Below are 21,323 nucleotides of genomic sequence, written 5' to 3' on the forward strand. Positions count from 1 at the left end.
GGCTAAGTAAGGCAGCCTCCTGATGGAAGCCAGGCTGGGCTAGGCCAGGGCCTGCACAGATGGAGCTCCCAAGTCAAGTGAAACTCAGCTGCCCCAGCAGATGCTCCAGGGAGTCCGACACAACTCTACTGCCCAAGGTGAGTGTGCAGAGAAAGGAGGATGAGCTAGTACTTACATATGGAAGCAAAGTGGGCCTTTCCCTTCCTCCCAGGGGTGCATTTCTTTCCTCCCTCTGAGCTTTTGCTTTTTCTGTTGTTTTTTATTAGAGACAGTGTCCCACTATGTTGCCCAGGCTGATCCTGAATTCCTGGGCTCAAGCTAGCCTCCCACCTTGGCCTCCCAAAGTGCTAGAATTACAGACATAAACCTCCATACCTGGCCCCTCTGTGCTTTTGGAAAAGCTCCTCCTTCTACCTGGAGTGTGTTCCACTCTCTTATCTTGGCTAAATTCAGGTCTACCATAGATATCTCATCTTGTGAGAAGCCATCCCTGACCCTCCTCAAGCCTGCCCTCCCATAGCACCTTGAGCAGTCCTCAGTCCTTACCACACTATATCTTAATTCCTGCCCTGCAGTCATAAGACTGGCAAAGCACCAAGAAGACAGGAGCTGTGTTCCAATTCACCATGGTACCGAGAATCCTCATGCAGTTCTGGCACAAAGCAGCTGCTCAATAAATATTTGCAGAATGGATGAACTAGAGATTTTATTCCCCTCGTGTGGGAGAAAGATAAAACAAGTTGATATCACAGTTTAAATAAAAGCCACCCACCAGCTTCTACAAGATATCCTGTGGCCTATGAAGCTAGAACTTCATTTCCTGTGCCTTTTCTAACCACAGAGCCTAACTTTAAACGACAACACTTCAACATAAAAAAAATTGAGGCGATGTTCAAATGCACTGCCAAGTAGCCTCACATTTTATAAAGACTTTCAACAACAAAACTGAAATAAAACTTATAGGGGTTAGCCCCCAATTCACTAGATAATCAAATTAACCATAAACTCCCACCCATTCTCTTTCATCTCTTCCATTCTCTAAACATTCTGGTAAATTAATCCTTTACTACAATATATTAATATGTAGGAAGTGAATAGATGAATAGTTCTGAGGCTGGAAAGGGGGTGAAAAAAGGAAGAATTTATTTATCCTGAAAGGTGCTGATGTATTCACTGATATTTTCCAGTCTGAGAATAGGAAATACCAGCTTAGGGATTTGCCTTGCACCTTGAACACGTCCCCTCATCTCTCTGGGTCCTAGTTTCTTCTCCTTCTCCTTTTCTTCTTCTCCTTCTCCTTCTCCTTCTCCTTCTTCTTCTTCTTTTTTTTTTTCTGAGATGGAGTCTTACTCTGTTGCCCAGGCTGGAGCGCAGTGGTGCAATCTCAGCTCACTGTAACCTCCACCTCCCAGGCTCAAATGATTCTCTTGCCTCAGCCTCCCGAGTAGCTGGGATTGCAGGCACCTGCCACCAAGCCCAGCTAATTTTTGTATTTTTAGTAGAGACGGGGTTTTGCCATGTTGGCCAGGCTGGTCTCGAACTCCTGAACTCAAGTGATGTGCCCACCTTGGCCTCCCAAAGTGCTGGGATTACAGGTGTGAGCAACCATGCCCGGCCTCCAGTTTCTCACTTCTAAAGATTAGGAAAACCCGGTGGCTCAAGCCTGTAATCCCAGCACTTCAGGAGGCCCAGATGGGCAGATCACGAGGTCAGGAGATCAAGACCATCCTGGCTAACCCAGTGAAACCCCGTCTCTACTAAAAAGTACAAAAAATTAGCCGGGCGAGGTGGCGGGGGCCTGTAGTCCCAGCTTCTCGGGAGGCTGAGGCAGGAGAATGGCGTGAACCCGGGAGGCGGAGCTTGCAGTGGGCCGAGATTGTGCCACTGCACTCCAGCCTGGGCGACAGAGCGAGACTCAGTCTCAAAAAAAAAAAAAAAAAAAAAGATTAGGAAAACAGTGCCTGCTCTTCCCTCCCACCATAGAAACATGTGCTAGTGGCTCTGCCTGTGTTGGAAGATAAGGAAGCTCCTGAACCCACAAGATTTCTTCCACACCCTCTGGTGGCTTCCAAATAAAAGCTCCATTCAATCAACAAAGATGGCTGTTGTGGAGTTACTGTTCCCAGGCAGGCGCCTCCAAGCACATCCAGACCTCTAGGCTCCTATTACAGAAAGGTCATTAGGACCAACCACAGAAAGGCTGGGCTTAAAAGGACTCGTTGCTAAAGAGGAGTAAGTACATCTCTCCCATCTCTGCACCCTACCCCACATTCTGGGTCTTAAAGCACAGCGGGTAATTTAAAATGCAATGAGAGGGAGACAGGATTAGGCTGAGTAGGAAGGAACACATTTCTGATGAGGAGAATCAGGGTTAATCTCTTATTGCCATATTTTGACATACACTTCCACCTGGAGAATTCCCTTAACTGCCTTGACTCCACCTACTCATTCTTACTCAACCACTCAAAGGCAAGCCCATGTGGGGGTCCTTCTCCAGCTTTCCCAGGCATCACTAGTCACCCCTCCTGTGCGGTTTTTTTAGCACGACATATGCAACCCTGGTCCACGGCATTCATTATGTCTTGTGGTTGCTCTCAGCACACTAGTCTCTTGCACTAGACTCCGAGCTCCCCATCTTATCTCTGCATTCCTGGGATCTGACACCCAGTGGTGTTCACTCAACCTCTACTGAATGAATGGTCACTGATCCTTTTGCTGCCACTAGACCAGGTGGACCAGAAAGGAAACGGACGACAGGACATTTTCATCTCTAAATCATGACCTTGGGGGATGGAAGATCCCTTAAGAGGTCATCAAGTTGATTCCCCTCATTGAACAAGACTGGTGAATACCTGGTGGGACTCACTCAGGTCCTCTCTGTCTTTGACTCTGGTCCTCAGCATAATTGTGCCCAAAGCTGTCTTGTCTACTCTCAGCTAATTCCACCTGACTGTTTGTGAAACTGATTTAATAATTGTATTTTTTGTTGTTGTTTTTTGAGACAGAGTCTAACTTTGTCACCCAGGCTAGAATACAGTGGCGCGATCTCGGCTCACTGCAACCTCCACCTCCCAGGTTCAAGTGATTCTCCTGCCTCAGACTCCCGAGTAGTTGGGATTACAGGCATGCGCCACCACACCCGGCTCATTTTTGTATTTTTAGTAGAGATGGGGTTTCACTATGTTGGTCAGGCTGGTCTTGAACTCCTGACCTCAAGTGATCCACTCGCCTCAGCCTCTCAAAGTGTGGGAATTACAGGCGTGAGCCGCTGCGCCTGGCCCTAACACTTGTATTTTTATCGTCTTTTTATTAACCAAACAATATGGAAATTTTCAAGTACATATAAAAGTAGAGAGAAAATTAGAATAAACCCCCCATGTACCCAGCACCCACCTTCAGCAATGACATGCACAATCAGTCTTGTTTTACTTATAGTCACTCGATTATTTTGAAGCAAATTCCAGCCTCATGTCAAAGACACACTTTTTTACTTGAATTGCATTTGTAGAAAGAATAAAAATTAATTTAAATCTCTAGGGTCACTTCCCAATAAGTGGATTTTTGTTTGTTTGTTTGTTTCGTTTTTGGTTGGAGGTAGAAAGTCCTTGAAATCACATCACGTACTCTTTCTGATACTCAGATTTTTGATTTTTTTGGAGGCAAATGCGTAATGGATGTCAAGAAACCAGAAACAAGACAGCAAGTATTGCACAGAATGCCTGCATTGACTTTGCAAAGACCAGACCCTCTGGGTTCTCCCTGGAACAAAGATACACAAAAGGCTGGAGCAGCCAAATGGGCCAACCCCTGGAGTGCCTTTTTTCTTTTGTGTTAAAAAGTTGCATTTCGTGCAGACCCAGCCTCCTCCCCCAACCCCTCAGTCTTCTCCTTCGCTCCTACCCACAGGCACACATACAGCAGAAGGGACACCTCTGCACACTCACTGGCTGCCTACACTCACTCACCTGCCAATGGCTGGTTTTGGCACTTGTTTTCCAAACCAGTTGAACTGACAGCCCCAGGACTAGAAAGCTCTTTTGGCTCCACAGAGGCTTAAATCTGTGGCTCCTAGAGGGATCACCACGGGATAAATCAAAAGATACAACCCACATTCCTTCAATGTGCGAAGGCACTTTTTTGGCAGTGTTGGGTTAGGAAGTGTTCAAGAACACTGCATAGTGGCCAATGCTGTTTGTGCTGATGATCATTAACTCTGTTTATATGCTGAAGGGCCCGTATTGGGGAAACTTCCCTGCCCACTCAACCCCGCACCGGTGTCAATCCTGTCAATCTCAAAGCATGCAGTATACTTACACCTGAGGAACTGCGTGAAGCATGTTTATCATCCGCTTTGGACAGAGGGGGAAGGAAAGACCAGAAAGGGAACTAAGACTTCTCAGGAGCCCGTTTCATGCACTGGGCTACGTATTGTCTTGAGGTATTTATTTTCATTAGCCCCCTATGACAGATAGAGGACACTGAAGTTCAAAGGATTTAACTGATTTGCCTAAAGTCACACAGCTAGTAAATGATAGAGCCTGAATTCTAACACAGGTTTTTCCAACCAGCAAATCCATGCTATTTTTGCTATACCGGTAATTCACAATTATTCCAATTCGCAATAATTCGCAATTATTCTACTTTTATATGTGCTTGAAAATTTCCATATTGTTTGGTTAATAAAAAGATTATAAAAATACATGACAAACATGCTTCACGCAGTTCCTCAGGTGTAAGTATACTGCATCCTCTCCCCTTTTAAGTGAATTTTTTAACTTTTCATTTTGAAATAACATTAAACTTATTTTTAAAAATTATAAAAATAGGCCGGGCACAGTGGCTCACGTCTGTAATCCCAGCACTTTGGGAGGCCGAGGTGGGTGGATCACTTGAGGTCAGGTGTTTGAGACCAGCCTGATCAACATGGTGAAACCCTGTTCCTACTAAAAATATAAAAATTAGGTGGGCGTGGTGGCGGGCCCCTGTAATCCTAGCTACTAAGGAGGGTGACACAGGAGAACTACTTAAACCTGAGAGGCGGAGGTTGCAGTGAGCTGAGATCGTGCCACTGCACTCCAGCCTGGGCAACAAAATGAGACTCCATCTCAAAAAAAAACAGCATGAAGATTTCTCATATGACTTTCAGCCAAGTTCCCCAAAAGTTAAATCTCATTTAACCATAGTACAATGACCCAAACTAGGAACTTAACATTGATACAAGTCTAGTAACTAATCTACAGACCTTATTTGAATTTCACCGAGGGTCGCACTAATGTCCTTTACGTGGTCCAGAATCCAATCCAAATTATACAAAGTATTTAATTGTTATATCACCTTAGACTCTTCCAATCTGAGACAGTTCTCCATCATTCTATATGTACACTTTTATATACACACACACATACTTTTTTGACATGGTCTCGCTCTGTCACTGAGGCTGGAGTGCGTAGTGCAGTCATGGCTCCCTGCAGCCTCTGCCTCTGGGTCCAAGCAGTCCTCCCACCTCAGTCCCCTGAATAGCTGGGACCACAGGCATGTACCACCATGCTTGGCTAATTTTTAAATTTTTTTTGTAGAAGCAAAGTTTCACTATACTGCCCAGTGTGGTCACAAACTCCTGGGCTCAAGCAATCTTCCTGCCTTAGTCAGCCAAAGTGCTGGGATTGCAGGAATGAGACACCATGCCTGGCCGTTCTTCTATATCTTTCCTGATGTTGAGACTTTGGAAAGTACTGGCTAGTTATTTTATACAATCTCTCTAATTAGACTCTTTTTAATATTCAGAAAGTATCACAAACCCTCAAATGACTGTAGTTATACTTTGAGTATCTCTTTGAGAATATATTTATTGACAAGCTACAGTAAATTGAAGGATGCTTTTGAGTTTGTTCCATATACATTTGAAAAATAGTAAGTATATCTGTGAGATCATTTTACTTAGCTACAGGCAATGGTTGGGTATATTTAGTTTCATCTATTCCTGACAGATGATATCATGGTAGCTCCTCCTGAGGTCAGCAGCTCACAGTCATACACAGTCGAAGGCAGACATTTTCAAAGTTTGAAGAAAACAATAGAGAGCTTTTGAGGTCATACAAAAACACCAAGCACTAATGTTTAATGTGTATTTGTGATTTTATTGTATGTTTGTATTCTGCATTATGCTAACATTTTCGCATTCATTATATCAGTTAACCTCACAACAACCTCTGGGACAGGTACTGTTATTATCATTGCCATTCTACAGTGGAGAAAATTAAGATACTGAGTCTATAAGTGACTTGCCCAAGGATACACATCTACTGCACAGTAACAGTGGGATCTGAAAGCAGTTCTGCCTGACTCTATAAGCCCTGTGTTCTTATCAACCTTGCTAGTTTTCTACAAAAGCATCTCTGACTCCTTGCTTTCATTGTTCTTGTGCCAGGAACATCCTTCATTTTCTATTTCCCAAATTCTTTTCCCTTTTCAGCCTTTAATGTCCAGTTTTTAGGCCATTCTTCTAGGGAGGAATCTGCTATACGTGGAAGGAGGAATTGGATTTATATCAGCCCCAGGTGTGACTGGGGCATTACAAGGCATAAACGAGGACAGCAGAACTAGAAGCAGCTTGGATATTCCAGAGTACAACCTCCTCTTTTTATAAAAGAACAAATAAGAACGATAACTAGTAATACTTATTGCATGCTTAATGTGGGTCAAGTGGTGTTCTAAAAGCTTGCCATGTGTTTTTTCATTCATTCACTCACTCTACCTTTATTGAGGTAGAGACTTCTAGAACTCACCCATGTCTGGAAAAAAAGCCTTCATCTTTTTGCCGGCACCCAGAAGGATTATACTCCCCACCCCTATTGCTGTTAGGCAAAAACATATTCCTAGATCCAGCCAGGGAGTTGCAGGCAAAAGTGATATGTCAGTCCTGAGCTGAAACACTTCGTTGTTGGGGCTTAGTGAGCTGTGAGGGATGGAGCTGTGTACCATCTGTTGCCCTGCTCTGGGATCTAGGGGAAGGAAACCAAATGGGGAGAAATGGGAAGCAAGCCCCAGATTTGGCTTCACTCAAGAATACCCTGAGAACATAATTCAGGAGTGGGAATTTATGGTTGTATTAGTCAGGGAAATTAACATTAGCTGGGTAACAGACAAACCCCCAAGCTTCAGTATCTTAACACAATCAAACTTAGCATTTCCCTCATGTCAGAGCCCATGTTGGTCAGACTTTTCCATCTTGCAGCTATCCCATCTAGGACTTAGAGTTCTCAGATCCCTGAGGCAGGGGAGAAGAGAGATGCAAGAGGCAGCCCTTCCTGCCTCTGCCATGGGTGACACATGCCTCTTCTTTCCTAGTCACATGGCCCTGTTGTAGCCAAGTACCCCCATTTTTCTACAAAAAAGAGAATGAATTATTATTTTTATTATTTTTTCCTCTTATTTTCTCTTTTCTCTGTTTCCCCCTATTCCCCACTTCCTACTTAGTCCTTTAGAAAGACAATTATAGCTTTTCACCTCCTCTTCATCAGGCTCTCCCTACAGGGCAAGTTCACCTAACTAGGTACTTAGAAGCTTGAGTGGAACTCACCCACCAGGAGGTTGCCTCAAGAGACAACAGTCAATCTACAACCCCAAGTATGCCCACTACAAAACTCTCTCCCACCTGGAAAGCTTTGGTCACATTTACAGTCTAGTTCTGCTCTTGAAGATGCCAGCAGTCACCAGCTTGACCACCCAGTAGATAAGGCACTGAAATGAGTTATGCAGACCTCCACCTGCTTGCTTCCTCCACTGTGTGTCTTTCGCGCTGAGACCCCTTCTAAAAGCACCTGATTTCTGCTCTAAAAACGAAGTGGTACCCTTAAGGCAAGAAGCCTGTACTTCTTCCCCTAAGCTAGCTTTGGAATAAAAAGTCACTTTCTTCATAGCAGATCTTACTCTTATTAATTGAACTCTGCCAGTGCTGAATGACTGAACTTGCATTTTTGATTACATCATACCCTCCCAACTAACTCTCCTCTCCTCCTCCAGGGCCCACACCTCTGTTCCTTGTTCCAGAACCTCAGGTCTGGTGGACACATGTCTTCTCCCCATTTGGTTTCCTACTAATACACAGTATTCCTGAAGTAATCATCTACTTTGGAATTCTCAAAGCCAGAGATTGAAAATGCCCTGGGATCACAGCCTGGGACTCCATGTATCATCTTCTTCCTGAAGCACTTCTTGATGTCCACAGATGTTTCAAAACTACTTTAAAGTGTAGCCAGGTCAGAATAACTTCAGTCACTTATGCTTTTTGATGTATTCATGTACCATCTACACTATTATTTTCTTCCAACTTAACATTTGCCTTTAAATGTCTCACATTTCTATTTCAATAAATTTATTTCTAAGGGAGACTTTTTGTCACTGCCATAAATGAAAGACTGGTACCATTTGCCATAAAAAGAATAGACAAACTCTGGGACATCCATGCGATGGAATATTATTCAGCGCTAAGAAGAAATGTGCTATCAACCACAAAAAGACACTGAGACATGGAGGAAGTTTAAATGCATATTACTAAGTGAAAAAGCCAATCTGAAAAGGCTATACACTATCTGATTCCAACTATATGACATCCTAGAAAAGGCCAAATATTTTGCCAGGAGATTGGGAGTGGAAGCAGGGAGACGAATAGGTGGTGGAGCACAGCGGGTTTTTAGGTATGATACCATACCATAGGTTTTCTGTGTGATACCATAATGGTGAATACATGTCACTATATGTTTGTCAAAACCCTTAGAATGTACGATACCAACAGTGAACCCTCATGTATTCTATGGACTTTGGGTGATAATGATGTGTCAATGCAGGGTCAGTTGTAACAAATGTTCCACCCTGGTGGGACTTTTCTTTTTGCTTTTCTTTTGTTTTGTGGAGATGGAGTCTTGCTATGTTGCCCAGGCTCGTCTCAAACTCCAGGGCTCAAACGATCCTCCCACTTCAGCCTCCCAAAGTGCTGGGATTACAGCATGAGCCATTGTGCCTGGCCAAAGTACGGGATGTTGATGGTGGGGTAGCAGGGAGTACATGGGAACTCTCTGTACTTTCTGTTCAATTTTGCTGTGAACCTAAGGCTGCTCTAAAAAAATGAAGCCCATTTAAAAAAAGAATAGACACATACAAATATAAACAAAACAAGGTGAGAAATTCTAGCTAAAATAAGTGCATGTCCGAAGATCTGAATCTAATGTCTTCTTTCTTTGTTTATAAAGCAGACTGACATCACTAGAAAGGTGTTAAATACATATTATCACTAGGGTGAGATTTTCTCCTAGACATAATCATGAAGCATGAGAGCAGACTGAAAAGGGAACAACATTCTTACCTGGGGATCAATGTTATTTAACATCATGTCTGTCTGGGGCTGTCCATCCCATCCTAGGTTTTCAGAAACACCAGTCCAAGGAGGACCTTCAATGCAAAACCTCTTGCTTGCATATTGGGCAAGCATTTCCTCTGCAACTTCCTCTTCATGCTTGTCTGCATGCATGGTCTGCCCCTGACCTGTAGGAACTCAAAGTGCAGGAAAGTGTCTTTCTACATAGTTCCTGCCAAGCAGAGAGTGCTGTTTCATAAAGATCTGTCAGGGACCTGGTGATGATGGAGATGGATAAAGACAACGATGTTGGGAGTGAGGGACCCAAGGAAGAGAGGACAGAGTTCAGCTGAATCAGATAATACAGAGGCAGAAAATCTGCGAAACAGAGGCTGGTCCAAAACACCCATCCCTGATTGTCAGTCATAAAAACAGCTTGGGGTTTACTGTGATGGAAGCATAGCCTTAGACATCTGATTTTTTAAAGACTTCAGTGAGAGAGGGTAGTAGGAAAAGCAACAGTGTGATCTGAGGGCTCCATTCCAGGTCTCTGAGACACACTGGTGGGATGGGGTAAATATCACTCCCTTTCAGTTAGCAGCTGTTGTGTGCCTAGATCTTTAATGCATCGTGTCAATTCCTTACAAATGTTCGAACTCAGTATTTTATCTCTGTTTTATAAACAATAAAATCTAGGTCCAGGGAAGTTAAATAAGTTGCCCAAGACCACTCAGCTGGGAAAAGCCCCAAATGGGAATGAAATCCATGTCTTTTGGGCTTCAAAGCCCATGTTCTTCCCATCATTCTGCAATAGAATAAGGAAATGCATGCTAGCCAAATGGTCTTAAGCCAAGATAATGATCACTATGATTACTAGGACAAGAATCATCACTATTTGTCATTATAGAAACAGTAAATGAGTTTGGATGAGATTGCAAGGGGTCATCCATACCCCCGTTGCTTGGCCTTTTAGTTTATACACATATGTGTGCACACACGCGTGCACACACACAAAAATATATCCTCTACCACACATATACATATAAATATAGCACTATTAATCCGGAATGAACATGTGCAAGTAGCAGGGGGAAAGGATTAGCAAATAATGAGTCCCTACTGTTTGCAGAGCCCTATGCTAGCCACTGGGGTGGCTTCAAGAGGGTTCTTTCAGACATTGATGTTGATTCTATTCAACCACATCCAAAACAGTCTTTCCATAAAGGAGAAAAATAACTTGATCTGTCCTTCTCAACACCTCTATGGACAGGTCCTGCAAAACACCTCACGAGTACAATTCGCTGGGTTCAGGAATTGTATACCTCTTGTGAGTCATGAGGTCATTCTTGGATCACAGAGTTGGGTAGAACCTGTGTTTGGAAACTCCCCCCTTTCTTTCCCTGACAATTTGCATCTACCTGGATTTCAAATTGTAACTTACTCAATTTTGCTCTTTTGTCATGAGACAGTCAGCCCCAGGTACACCTCACCTTTGCTTTTACCATACACAGAATGGGGTATCAAATGTGTACTATATGTACATGTAAACTCTGGCTTACATATGATGCATCTCGGGAGGGGGATGGTATGCAGCTTGAGCCACACAGTATTTGCTAGCCAGCTCCTTTACATCCAGGCTTACTTCCAACTTGGCTTCCTTCCCAGCAAACAAGCAGCAGCTCGCTCATCCCCACACTCCTTTGAGTGTCTCCTCTCCCTCCAACCTCCTCTCCCTCCCCCATCTCACAGGCCACAGCTGGACTTTTCCAGTATACCAGCTGGAAAAACGGGCAGAAAGAGAGAATCCCAATATCTCTCCTTTTTCTCTCCCAGCCTCTTGTGAAATCCATATTTTGTAACTTCCTGCCCTGCTAGCCTTAAGTCACTTTCTCGATGGGGGCCTCAGCTAGAAGCCACATCCAATAAATTGGTCAACTCACCCCAAGCTGATCCTGGTAAGTGAAGGATTACTACAAACTGAACACTGTGTAGAGAATCTTACAATCAATTGATTTGAGAACTGCTCTGCAACTGCCAAGACACAGGCATCTCCCTTCCTCTCGTTCCCAGTTCTGCCTGTGAAAGCGAGACAGATGCATTCAATGTTGTATTCGTGCTTATGCGTGACCAAGTGTACACATGTAAGACAGCGATATCTGTGAAATAGCCTGTAACCCTGTGGTGGGGTTTTAACATCCTTACCTTACCTCCCAATAGAGAATTAGAGCTTTGGTAAGAGGCTTGAGTGAAGAAAAGTTTCTTGGAGCTTCCAATTTAAGTAGGACCAGGACTGACAGAAGTAGGAACTGAAAGCTCACAACTCTTGGAGGTAAGTGGGCTCCCCCTTTCCCAGGATGGTTTTGTATCCTTGGGTCCATGATGGTGTCTGTTGCCTATTGGCCATGAAGGACTTGCTCTCCCATCATGATGTATGCATGGTGAAAATTTACAATTGCAGCGTTGTAAATGGCTGGTAACACCTTAGGATTTCCATGAACACAGGACAGAAACTGTTCTTTCCAATCTTTGCTGAAGATATATTTGTATATGCCATGTAATGTGTTTACTGAGCCTAGATGTCCTGAGATAAGATAACCCCTTGAATTGGAGAAGGTGAGGGGATCATCTCTTTTTGCTTAGATTAAAAATCTCCCAGACCCCAAAATTATCTTATTTATGAATTCTAACTCCCAAGCTCAGAAGGGATCTTGAGGATTATCTAGTCCCAGGTCCCCATAAGATCCCCCTTCTAAGGCAGCCTATAAGATCTTGGGACAGCTTTCATGGAAAGTTTGTATAATAGTGAAACCCAAGTTTACTTCCCTGGAAATTCTATCACTATCGAAGGCACTGCCCTGTGGACCCTTTCTTCTGCAGAGCACATCTTTGGCATTTGACACCACTTTTTTCCTAAATGTTCTCTTTTCCCCAGTTCTCCTACCTATGAAGCTGCCCACTGGAGGAGCTCCAGAGGCTGGTCCTTTCAAGAAATACTCATACAGCATGAAGCAGGTGCCAGGTACTGGGTTGAGAGCCGATGATCCAGCACAAATGAACACACACAGTTCACTTCCTCCAGGGATCTTATAGTCCCTTTACAGTGCTCCCCTTAGACCCAGACAAGATAACCCCTAGCTCTAGAGGACCCCACCCTGCTCCCCCTTCAGCTGAACCTCTCCCCACAGTGTGAGGAGTCTGCAGGGTCAAGGAACCTCACCTGTCTTCTGGAATATGCTCCAATTACCTGGAACTCTGGAATTCCTGTCCAGAGAGCCATGAACTTGCTCCCAGGACCTGCAGGACTCTCTTCTTTGGATCCATAAACTCTTCCCTCCCTGGCCCAAGGGCAGGGATTGGGGCAAGGCACCACTGTTTGGGGAATGGTATGGACAGAGCTTGGACAAGCCAGCAGGACTGTGCGTACACGTGGGTCCAAGGCTCATTAGTACAGGCTAGAGTCAGCATTGGAAAGAGAATCAGAATGTCCTGTAGACCAAAAGACAGTTATCCCCATTTGACTAGCACAGAATCCAGAGACATCTAAAAGTTCTAAATTCAAACCTGTCTCCCAGGTTGTTTTCAAGGAGTATTTGTTAGGAAAGGAGGATAAAATATATTTTAACAGTTTTTTAGCTGGATTTACTGCTTTTAAATATTTTGGCCCATGGTATGTGAGGTTCCATTTATACTCCTGCCCCAGGGCCTGTAAATGTGAGGAATGGGTCTCTTCTTTGTGGAAGACAGATACTAAATAACCACACAAAGAAATGTAAAATCAAACCATAGCACTAAGACGACTAAGTACACCATTTAAGTCTCTTCTAAAATGCTCTACTTGAGCTCCATTCCCAGGTTTTCATTGCATCTTAGGATCTCCAGATTCCCCACACCCTGAAAAGCCATATCTTATTCCCAAGTAACCGAAACATTGACTGGACCATTCCATACAATTATTGCCCCTTCTGAACACAGAATTCCAGGGAAGCCAACCCCAGAAAGAATAAAAAGGCAGATTAAGCTTGCTAAACTTTTCCAGATACACGTCCTACTTTCCATTAGGGCCAGAACAGGTGGCCTCCCACCCTAGCTTCTGACTGCCATGGTGGATTTCGTCTTTGCACCCACCTCTAGGCACTCCACAGCTGCCTAGCTGGGAGGCGGATTCGCCTCTTTTCAAGGTATCCATGTGTGGAGTGCCTGGAGGTTGTTCCACAAAGATAAAATCCTCCATGGCAGTCAGATGTGGGGGTGGGGACACACATCTCTTCTGCTTCCATCTGTCCAACCTCAGCCTGGCAGCCTAAATCTATTTCTTCTCACTTGGTCTTCGGCAGCAATAGAGAAGTCTTCTCTAACTAACTGTAGATAAAGTGGCAAATTCCCTGACTTGTCTTTTTCAATAGGCACCCCGCCCACTAGCTGCTTTTAAATATACATCTCTTTCTTGTACCTGATATTACTGTAATTCACTCAGCCCCACTGTCTGTGTGTTCTTGATTTCTATCAGCCCCTGTGATGTCTGGGTTAGATTGTGACACTCCCAGAGGGCAGGACCACATCTACCCTGCATCTCTGGACCTTGTCCAGCAGAACAGCAGGCAAAAGGTAGATGCTTAATAAAGACTTTGATGATGGAAATGGACAAGCTGCGCTCTGTGCCTAGAGCATTATAAGTCTGCAAGAAACAGTCCACATACATGCCACAATCATAGTGGCTTCCTGACAGCCTGTGGGCTAGGGCACACTTTTCCTTTTAAACAAGGCAGGAACAGCACTCTCTTGAATCTGAGATAGTAATAATAACAATAACAAAATGCTATGATAGCACTGCTCTTATAGTATTGACTGATTTGATGCTCAGAATAATCTTATGACATAGGGACTATTATTATTTTCCCAGTTGTACAAATGAGGAATCCAAGACACAGACAGGGTGTATAACTTGTTCAGGCCTATAGCTGGGGACATCTGGCTTCAGAGAGTTCAGATTACCCACAATGGTACATTGTCCCACAAAGTGGGCTAGCTCAGCTTCAACGAAAAAGGGAGAGTGAGGAAGTTTTGAGCTGGACTCTGGTTCTACAGTCTCATGGGTCCTGACCCCTGCTCAACATGAATGAATGGTGGAGAGGAGAGAGGCTACTCAGTAGCTTTTTAGCATGGAGCCAAGTGGGTTCTCAGAGCAAGTGTTCACACCTATCCCTCTCTCAGTTCCTGTCTTCTCCTCCATTTTTCCAACATGCTAAGCTCATTCACATTCACGCTTTTGAACTTGCTATTTCCTCCACCTGAAATGCTCTTCCCCTAGACCTATGCATTGCCGGGCCCTTCTCATCATTTAGGTATCAGCTCAGATGACACATTCTTAGGAAGACTTTTCCTGATTACCCTATCTAATGTGGTGGTGCCTTTCCTACTACCTCCCTTTCATTCCTTTCTAACTCATTTTCCTTTTTTAAATTTCATCACGGCACTTAAATCACCTCATTTTCTTACTATTTTACTTATCTATTTATGGTCTCTACCAGCATGTCAGCTTCAGGAGAGCAGAAATTTCATCTGTTTTGTTCACTCCTGAATACTCATGCCTGGAACAGCAACGGGCACACTGTAGATGCCCCCAAAAAATTGTTAAATAAATGCATGCACCAATGAATGGATGCAAAGTCCTTTGTAGGTAGGTGCAAAGGTGAAACTAGCTGGATTCTCTTGTTGTTCCTCACCACAGATATTGCAAGCCCTTGGCAGGAAAAGACCAAATATTCATTTTTTGGGCAGTTGTTTAGCCCCTATAGCAGTAACAAATGATTGGGGTGATGGGGAGCGGGGAGGTGGGGGTCTGCTTAATTCCTTTGTTTGGCCAGAGATAACACCAAGACATTCAGCTACTAAGATTGCAGACCACATTTCCTCCAGGGCCATGTGTAGACAATTGCTGAACAGCTCTCTCCCTGAACAGAAACTAAAATACAGAAATTTTAGCTTCTCTCTCTCTTTCTCTCTCTTTCCCCCATTCCCCCTCCCTCCTCCTCCTCCTCTCTCTGTCCCTCTCTTTCTCCTTCCCCTCTGCTGCTGTTGCCCCTCTATCTCTCTATCTCTCTCTTCCTTCTCTAGAGTTTCCCTTATCTTCTCTCCTTTGTCTCTTTCATAGAAATGCTGTGGGAAAAAAAAAAAAAAAAAAGAAGAAAGTGGGAAACTGTATTCTCCACACCTAATGCAGTACTCACATTGCTCTTATTACTGCTATAACACAATCCCATTAAAGCCTCTTGGTTCCTGCACAGATAAAGTAAACCCCCAAAACATAATAATCATATGCAGGAAGTGCTTAATTTGATCCAGTCTTAATGCAGACTTGGCCCCCTAATCCTCTCACATAATAGAACCCATTCCTTTACTGGTGTTAGCTTTTTTTATTCAATGCTTTATTTATGACACATCATCAAAATAATGAACAAGAAAGGAAAGCTTCTAACCTCTGACCAGATCTTGTATCACATGAGGGTATTTCACAATATTGCCATTTTTTTTTCTTTTTCTTTTTTCAATAAAATACAGCTTTCTGTTATCAAAATACATGCTCATTATATATAAATCCCTTCCAAGATATTTTTTATACTTGTTTTCTCCTGGATTCTCCCAACACACCTCTGAGGAAGGGAGAGGGGCATGAAAAGGTGTCTCCAAATCATGTAAGTTGGAAAAGCAGCCCAGAGGCATAAAGCTATTTGGAGAAGTTCACACAGCAGGGGAAATATTATCCCAGGGCACCTCCAAGTCCTGCTGTTTTCTAGATACAAGAGTGCTCTTGCCAGAAGCCACACTCCCAGCAGCCCCTGTGACATGCAGACCTGAGCCCATATGGGAGACAAAAGAAATGCCTTAGGAATTTAGGAAGCTAAATAATTCTTTCTTTTGAAAAGTATGAAGTACTTGATGGCGGCAAGAGCCTGATATTAAAGTGAGGCACCCTCTTGTTGTCAGCCAAGCCACTCTATCCCATAGCTCTGATGGAGCCTGGTGCTGGAAGTAGAGAGAAGGACTGAAGGAAAGGCACTCTGGAAGTTTTTTCCTAACAGGAGTTTTCAACTCTGGACAACACTTTATTGGATACTTAGGTAATCTTAGTCATAAGAAGGAAGAATCCAGCCCCCAGCCTCTCAGAGACATTTATTCATACTGAGATCTATATCACTTCCCCTCATAATTCCAAGCTGTAGCTCCAGGAATCGCTGGTCCCTAAAGTTCTTTGTCCATTGAAAGCAAAGCAAGAAAATGAATGAAAATGCCAGCTAAGCCTGCGTCTTACAGAGCACACCCTCAGCAAGAACCAGAGCCAGTCAAAGCCTGGCATGGCATCCTGCTGCACTGCCACTTCCACAAGGAGTATCCAGAGGTCTTCTCTGCACTTCAGGAAACTACTGAAGAAGTGGCTGATGGGAACACATAACCTTGCCCACCTTGCAATTGAATATTCCTTCTCCAGCATCACTTACTGGATGAGCCTTTCTATCTGTAATTCTTTGGAGAGTGTTGCCACCTTCTATGGTTCTTGAAGAATGTACACATGCTATCCAGCACTACTGGCACTAGATTGTAGGTGAACTTAGGAGAGGTGTTTGTGAAAAATCTGAATGAATAGGGTAGGGAAAACCTGCCAGACTTGGGAAAGCTCTGGTCCATGAGAGAGTTGGCATTCCCTATCCTGGATGGGCAGCATTTAAGGGATTTTCTAAGTCAATACACTTTAGGTCTGAAAAGAGAAATAACAAGATACCTTATTCCCTACTCCAGTCCTTTAAACTCACTCTCATTCCTATTTACCTGCCTGTTTTCAACATAGAAAAATTTGGGTCTGCCAAGAAGTGTCTCAGCAAACCATTTAGTCTTGGGCCTAGAATCCCTCTCCATTTCCTCCTCAGTCGCTAGAACATAATGCCGAGGATGTCAATGTGATATGAAAGAAAGTTGTCCAAAGTGAAAGAACAAGCTTACTGGATTTCAACCTATGAGAATAGGAAAAGAGAACAAGATCTTGGCATACTCTCAGAGCAGGAAGAAGTTGGGATATGGGACTGAAGATGAGCTAGACGAAATGTTATTAACAACAAATTAGATAAAAGGATATCTTGGCAACCAGTGTGAATGTACCACCAAGTTTCTTCACTCCATTACTTCTAGATCTTCTATTCTGAGGATGTTTGTGAAATTTGGAGATGGAATTGGAGACACTAGCATTGGAAAGAAAATGCAAAATCTAGAACACAAACGAACCACCAAGCAGGCTCCATGGGGAACCAGACACTCATTGGGCAAAGTTAACCACAAGAAATATCAATGAGGGCTCTTAAACATAGAGTCCTCATACTAGAGGCAACATAATGGTTCCCCAGGGCAAGCAGGCGAGTAGCAATCTGCAAGACCTGAAAATACCACAGGAAGCAGGAGAAGAGAAAAGGGGACTCACCTGTTCTGGCCCCTGGAAGCAGATGCGGCAGAGTGGGGTCCTCATACCACTGTCCAAGCTGCTGCCCAGTGAGTAACGATCCTCGGTCTTCTCCTTACAGAAGTCATCTGAGGAGGCACTGCTGAGCAGTGAGGCAGGTGGCTCTGTGGCTGGGCCACCCCAGTCATTTTCCACAGAAGGTGGCAAGGGGGGTGGAGGTGGCACAGGAGGGGGCTCCCTGCCCACCACTTCTCGGGGGCCCCTCCAGCCTGCCCACCCCCCGGCGCCCAGAGCCGGAAGGGTGTTGTTGTTGGCCGCCAAACCGGGGGGCTGGGGGTCGCCGTGCATGGGCAGGGGCGCTTGAGGAGGGCGCCGCAGTAAGAAAACCTTCAGGTCATTGAAGAGCATGCGGCAGCGGCACTTGAGGAGACCCTGGTGGCGCAACATCTGGGGGGCTGGGGCGCACAATCCACAGCAGTACCAGCCGTAGCAGCAGCACCACCACCACCAGAGCAGCCCATACAGGGGCATCAGCATGTGCCCCGTGGAAGGAGAGAGCCCAAGAGGGGTGGCCGGAGTCTTAAAAGAGGGGGACAGGACAGGTTTGGGGGCCCACAGTGGATCTGTATTGTGGGGGCAGTCTGCTTTCTCACTGGCTTTTCGTACAACCCCTCCAAGTAGCAAATAAATTGATCCCAGGACTGAGAAGTGTGAGTCACTGGTTCTGAACTCCACCTGCAAAGCCCAATAACAAAAAAGTTTTTCTTGCCCTCACACACCCACCCCAACCTCCAACTTTGTTCAGTGTGTCTCCTTTCTGCCTTTGACCTGAGGACACTGGTAGGAGGGTTTGAAGAAGTGTGCTGAAGGGGCCACTAGAGCCTTAAGATCAATGCTGAATTGTTTAAAAGTTCCCCAGAAAAGGATTATTGGGTTCTTCTCAAAATCCTAGGCCGTGAGAAATCTTTCTTTTATATAAAAGGGTGAGGACAATTGTAAATCAAATTTGGAGTGGATTGAACTGGGCTTAGAGAAAACTAGCTCAATGAAGAATTGAAGACTGCATGTGTAAGAGAGAAAAGATAGTTCTTCTCAGGTGGTAGGGGTTAGGGGGAGTCAAGGTAGGGGAGGAGAGAAGATTGGGAGAAGTTTTAATTCTCCTGGGCAGAAAACTGGGGCAATTAACCCCCAGAAGCACCAGAGTTGCTTTTAAGAGAGCAGTTGGGTGGGGGAGGGGGGTTGCAGGTGAAACTGGGCTAGGGGCTTGTGCTTTGCCTCTGCAGCCAAAGGGCTAAGCAGAAGAGGGGAAAGCCAATTAGGAGAAGAGAGGTAAAATAGAGGGTTAGGAAGGAAAAAGGATGGAAGAAAAAGAAAAGATCGTTTAACCCTTGCAGAGGCGCCTCCTTCCTGAGCGTGAAGATCCTGGCTAGAGGAAGGATGTGTGTACCGGGGTGAGAGGGCGGTGGAGCAGAGAACAGGGGTAGAGGAGAGGGGCGTGTGGGAGAGAACAGGAGAAAGGAGCGGTTACATTATCTCAGCCCCCAGCCCACCCCTGCTGCAGTCGGCAAATCCGTGGCCTCCCCCCTCGGTTCCATCAAAGGTCCCTTCGGGCGAGAGGCAAGAGCCGAGAGAAGGGCAGGTCCGGGCGGGCGAGTGGCCTCGCCTTCTCCTCCTCTTCCTCCTCTGGGTCGCGGTCGCCCTCCTCCTCCGGCTCCGGGTCGGCCCGCGCCCGCAGCTGCTGCTGCGGCGGTGGAGGCGACTGCTGCTCGGCGTCCGGATGTCTCCGGGGCGGGGGCTGCTCGGGCTCGTCCTCTGGCTGCTGCCCGCCGTCCGGCGCGGTCGCGACTCCGGCCTTCATGATCCTCCTCCTCCTCCTCCCCCTTCCCTGGGGGCCAGCCCTGAGCCCCCGCGCCCGGGCAGCGCTGCCATGCAACCAGAAGCGAGGCAGGCGTGGGGGTGGGGGCGGCTGGGGAGTGAGGAGGGGGGGTAATAAAAATGAAATAATACTAGTGGAATAATTCGGTTCTCAGTCAGGCAAGAGTGCTTCTGAAGGGTGGGGGCGGAGGAGGGCGGCTGCCGGGTCTGCTCGGCAGCTCTGCCCCCGCTACCCCCACCAAGGGCGGCCTCGGCCCGCTCTCTGCCCCCCCACCCCGCCCCTTCCTCCTCTCCGCCGCCTCTGGCTGGCTGGGTTCGCTGTTGCTACCTCTCCTCGCAGATGCAACGAGGTAAGGCTTGTTTGCGGTGCCAGCTGAAGGTGGGGAGGGGGGAGCGAAGCAGTGTGGCCAAGGTGGGAGGCAGCCGGCACTTGGCTCCAGCTTGGTCCTCGCGACTCCCCAAAACCGTATATAAATATATCTCTTATAAAAGCCGAGAGGAAGCAAATCAGATTCCAGGCTGCTGCCAGGTGTTGTCTCGTCTTCCGCCGTTGCTCAGCACCCGCCGCTGCCCCCACTGGCTCGGTTCCCAAAGGGGTGGTGCTGGAAGGAGGTGGCGGGGCGGCTAGCTGACCGTCCGAGAATTGGAAACAAGGTTCTTGCAGCGAGGGAGGCTCTCGGCTATCTCCGCCGCCGGCGCCGCGGCCGCCGCTGCTGCATTCAGCACCCCGGGCGAGTGGACAGCTCCCACCCAGACCCCGCGCGTCACGCTAGTGGGGGCCTGACGCAGACGCCGCGGAGGGATGGAGGAGGGAAAGGGGATGAGAGGAAAAAAAGCTGGAGGGAGAGGGAGCAAGAGGAGGAGAGACTGTGCGAGGGAAGGGGATGGGGAGGGACCAAGGGAAAGGGAGGTAACCAGGAGAGGGAGGGATTGAGGAAGGGAGGGAGGAGGGAGCGAAGTGAAGAGCAAAAGAAAGAAAGAGAAAGGCCACGGGGAGGGAGGGAAGCGATTCAGGCAGTAACTCTTGCGTTTTCCTCAGCAGGAACGTGTCGGTGTGGAAGGTCTGGTTGTAGACTCTCTGCCCGCTGTCCACTATCACAGTTCCCCTCTTTGCACATACAAGACACAGACACCTCTCGACCAGAGACCGTTTCTCTGTTCACATAAACATTTAAAGTAGATCTCAGTCTGCAAGGTTTCGAGGAGATAAAGTTTTGTGACTTCCACAATGAAGCTGGGACTTGATGGAGATTAAATCCCTCACGACTAAGACCTTATGAGAAGGAAATGCTTCAAATGTTCAAACAGGGAGGAGGATGCTAGTACCATTTTTTTTTGTCAAATTCTTCGTCTAGAATTTAAGCTCCAACTGACAGAGATAATTTTTTAATTCATCTGATCCCATGTGCCTAAGTCAGTGATGGTATGCAGTAAGTGTTCAATGCATATTTGTTGAATGGCTTGTGGCCACCATCACCACAGTCATCACTACTGTAAGTCACAGTCCTCTTTCAATTGTGAATCACAAGAATCCAGAGCAATATTTCATCTTCGTCTTCACCAATATCCCCAGCCTCCTCCCTATTCAAGCCTTTCACTGAGCCGCTGACAAGAGGTAATTTGAAATGGATTTTAATTTCCTCTCCTACT

General features: G+C 45.8%; 1 protein-coding gene across 1 annotated transcript in view; it reads right to left on the minus strand.

Annotated features, from left to right (window-relative positions):
- Positions 1-20,426, minus strand: part of MARCH4 (membrane associated ring-CH-type finger 4) — a 112,006-nt gene extending 91,580 nt beyond the window's left edge. The window contains exon 1 of the mRNA XM_025404950.1: positions 17,820-20,426. Coding sequence (XP_025260735.1) covers positions 17,820-18,335 — 516 coding nt within the window. The 5' untranslated portion in view covers positions 18,336-20,426. The remainder of the gene's footprint in view (positions 1-17,819) is intronic.
- Between the last annotated feature and the right edge of the window lie 897 nt (positions 20,427-21,323).

Source organism: Theropithecus gelada, chromosome 12, assembly GCF_003255815.1.
Source record: "Theropithecus gelada isolate Dixy chromosome 12, Tgel_1.0, whole genome shotgun sequence".
Classification (NCBI taxonomy): domain Eukaryota; kingdom Metazoa; phylum Chordata; class Mammalia; order Primates; family Cercopithecidae; genus Theropithecus; species Theropithecus gelada.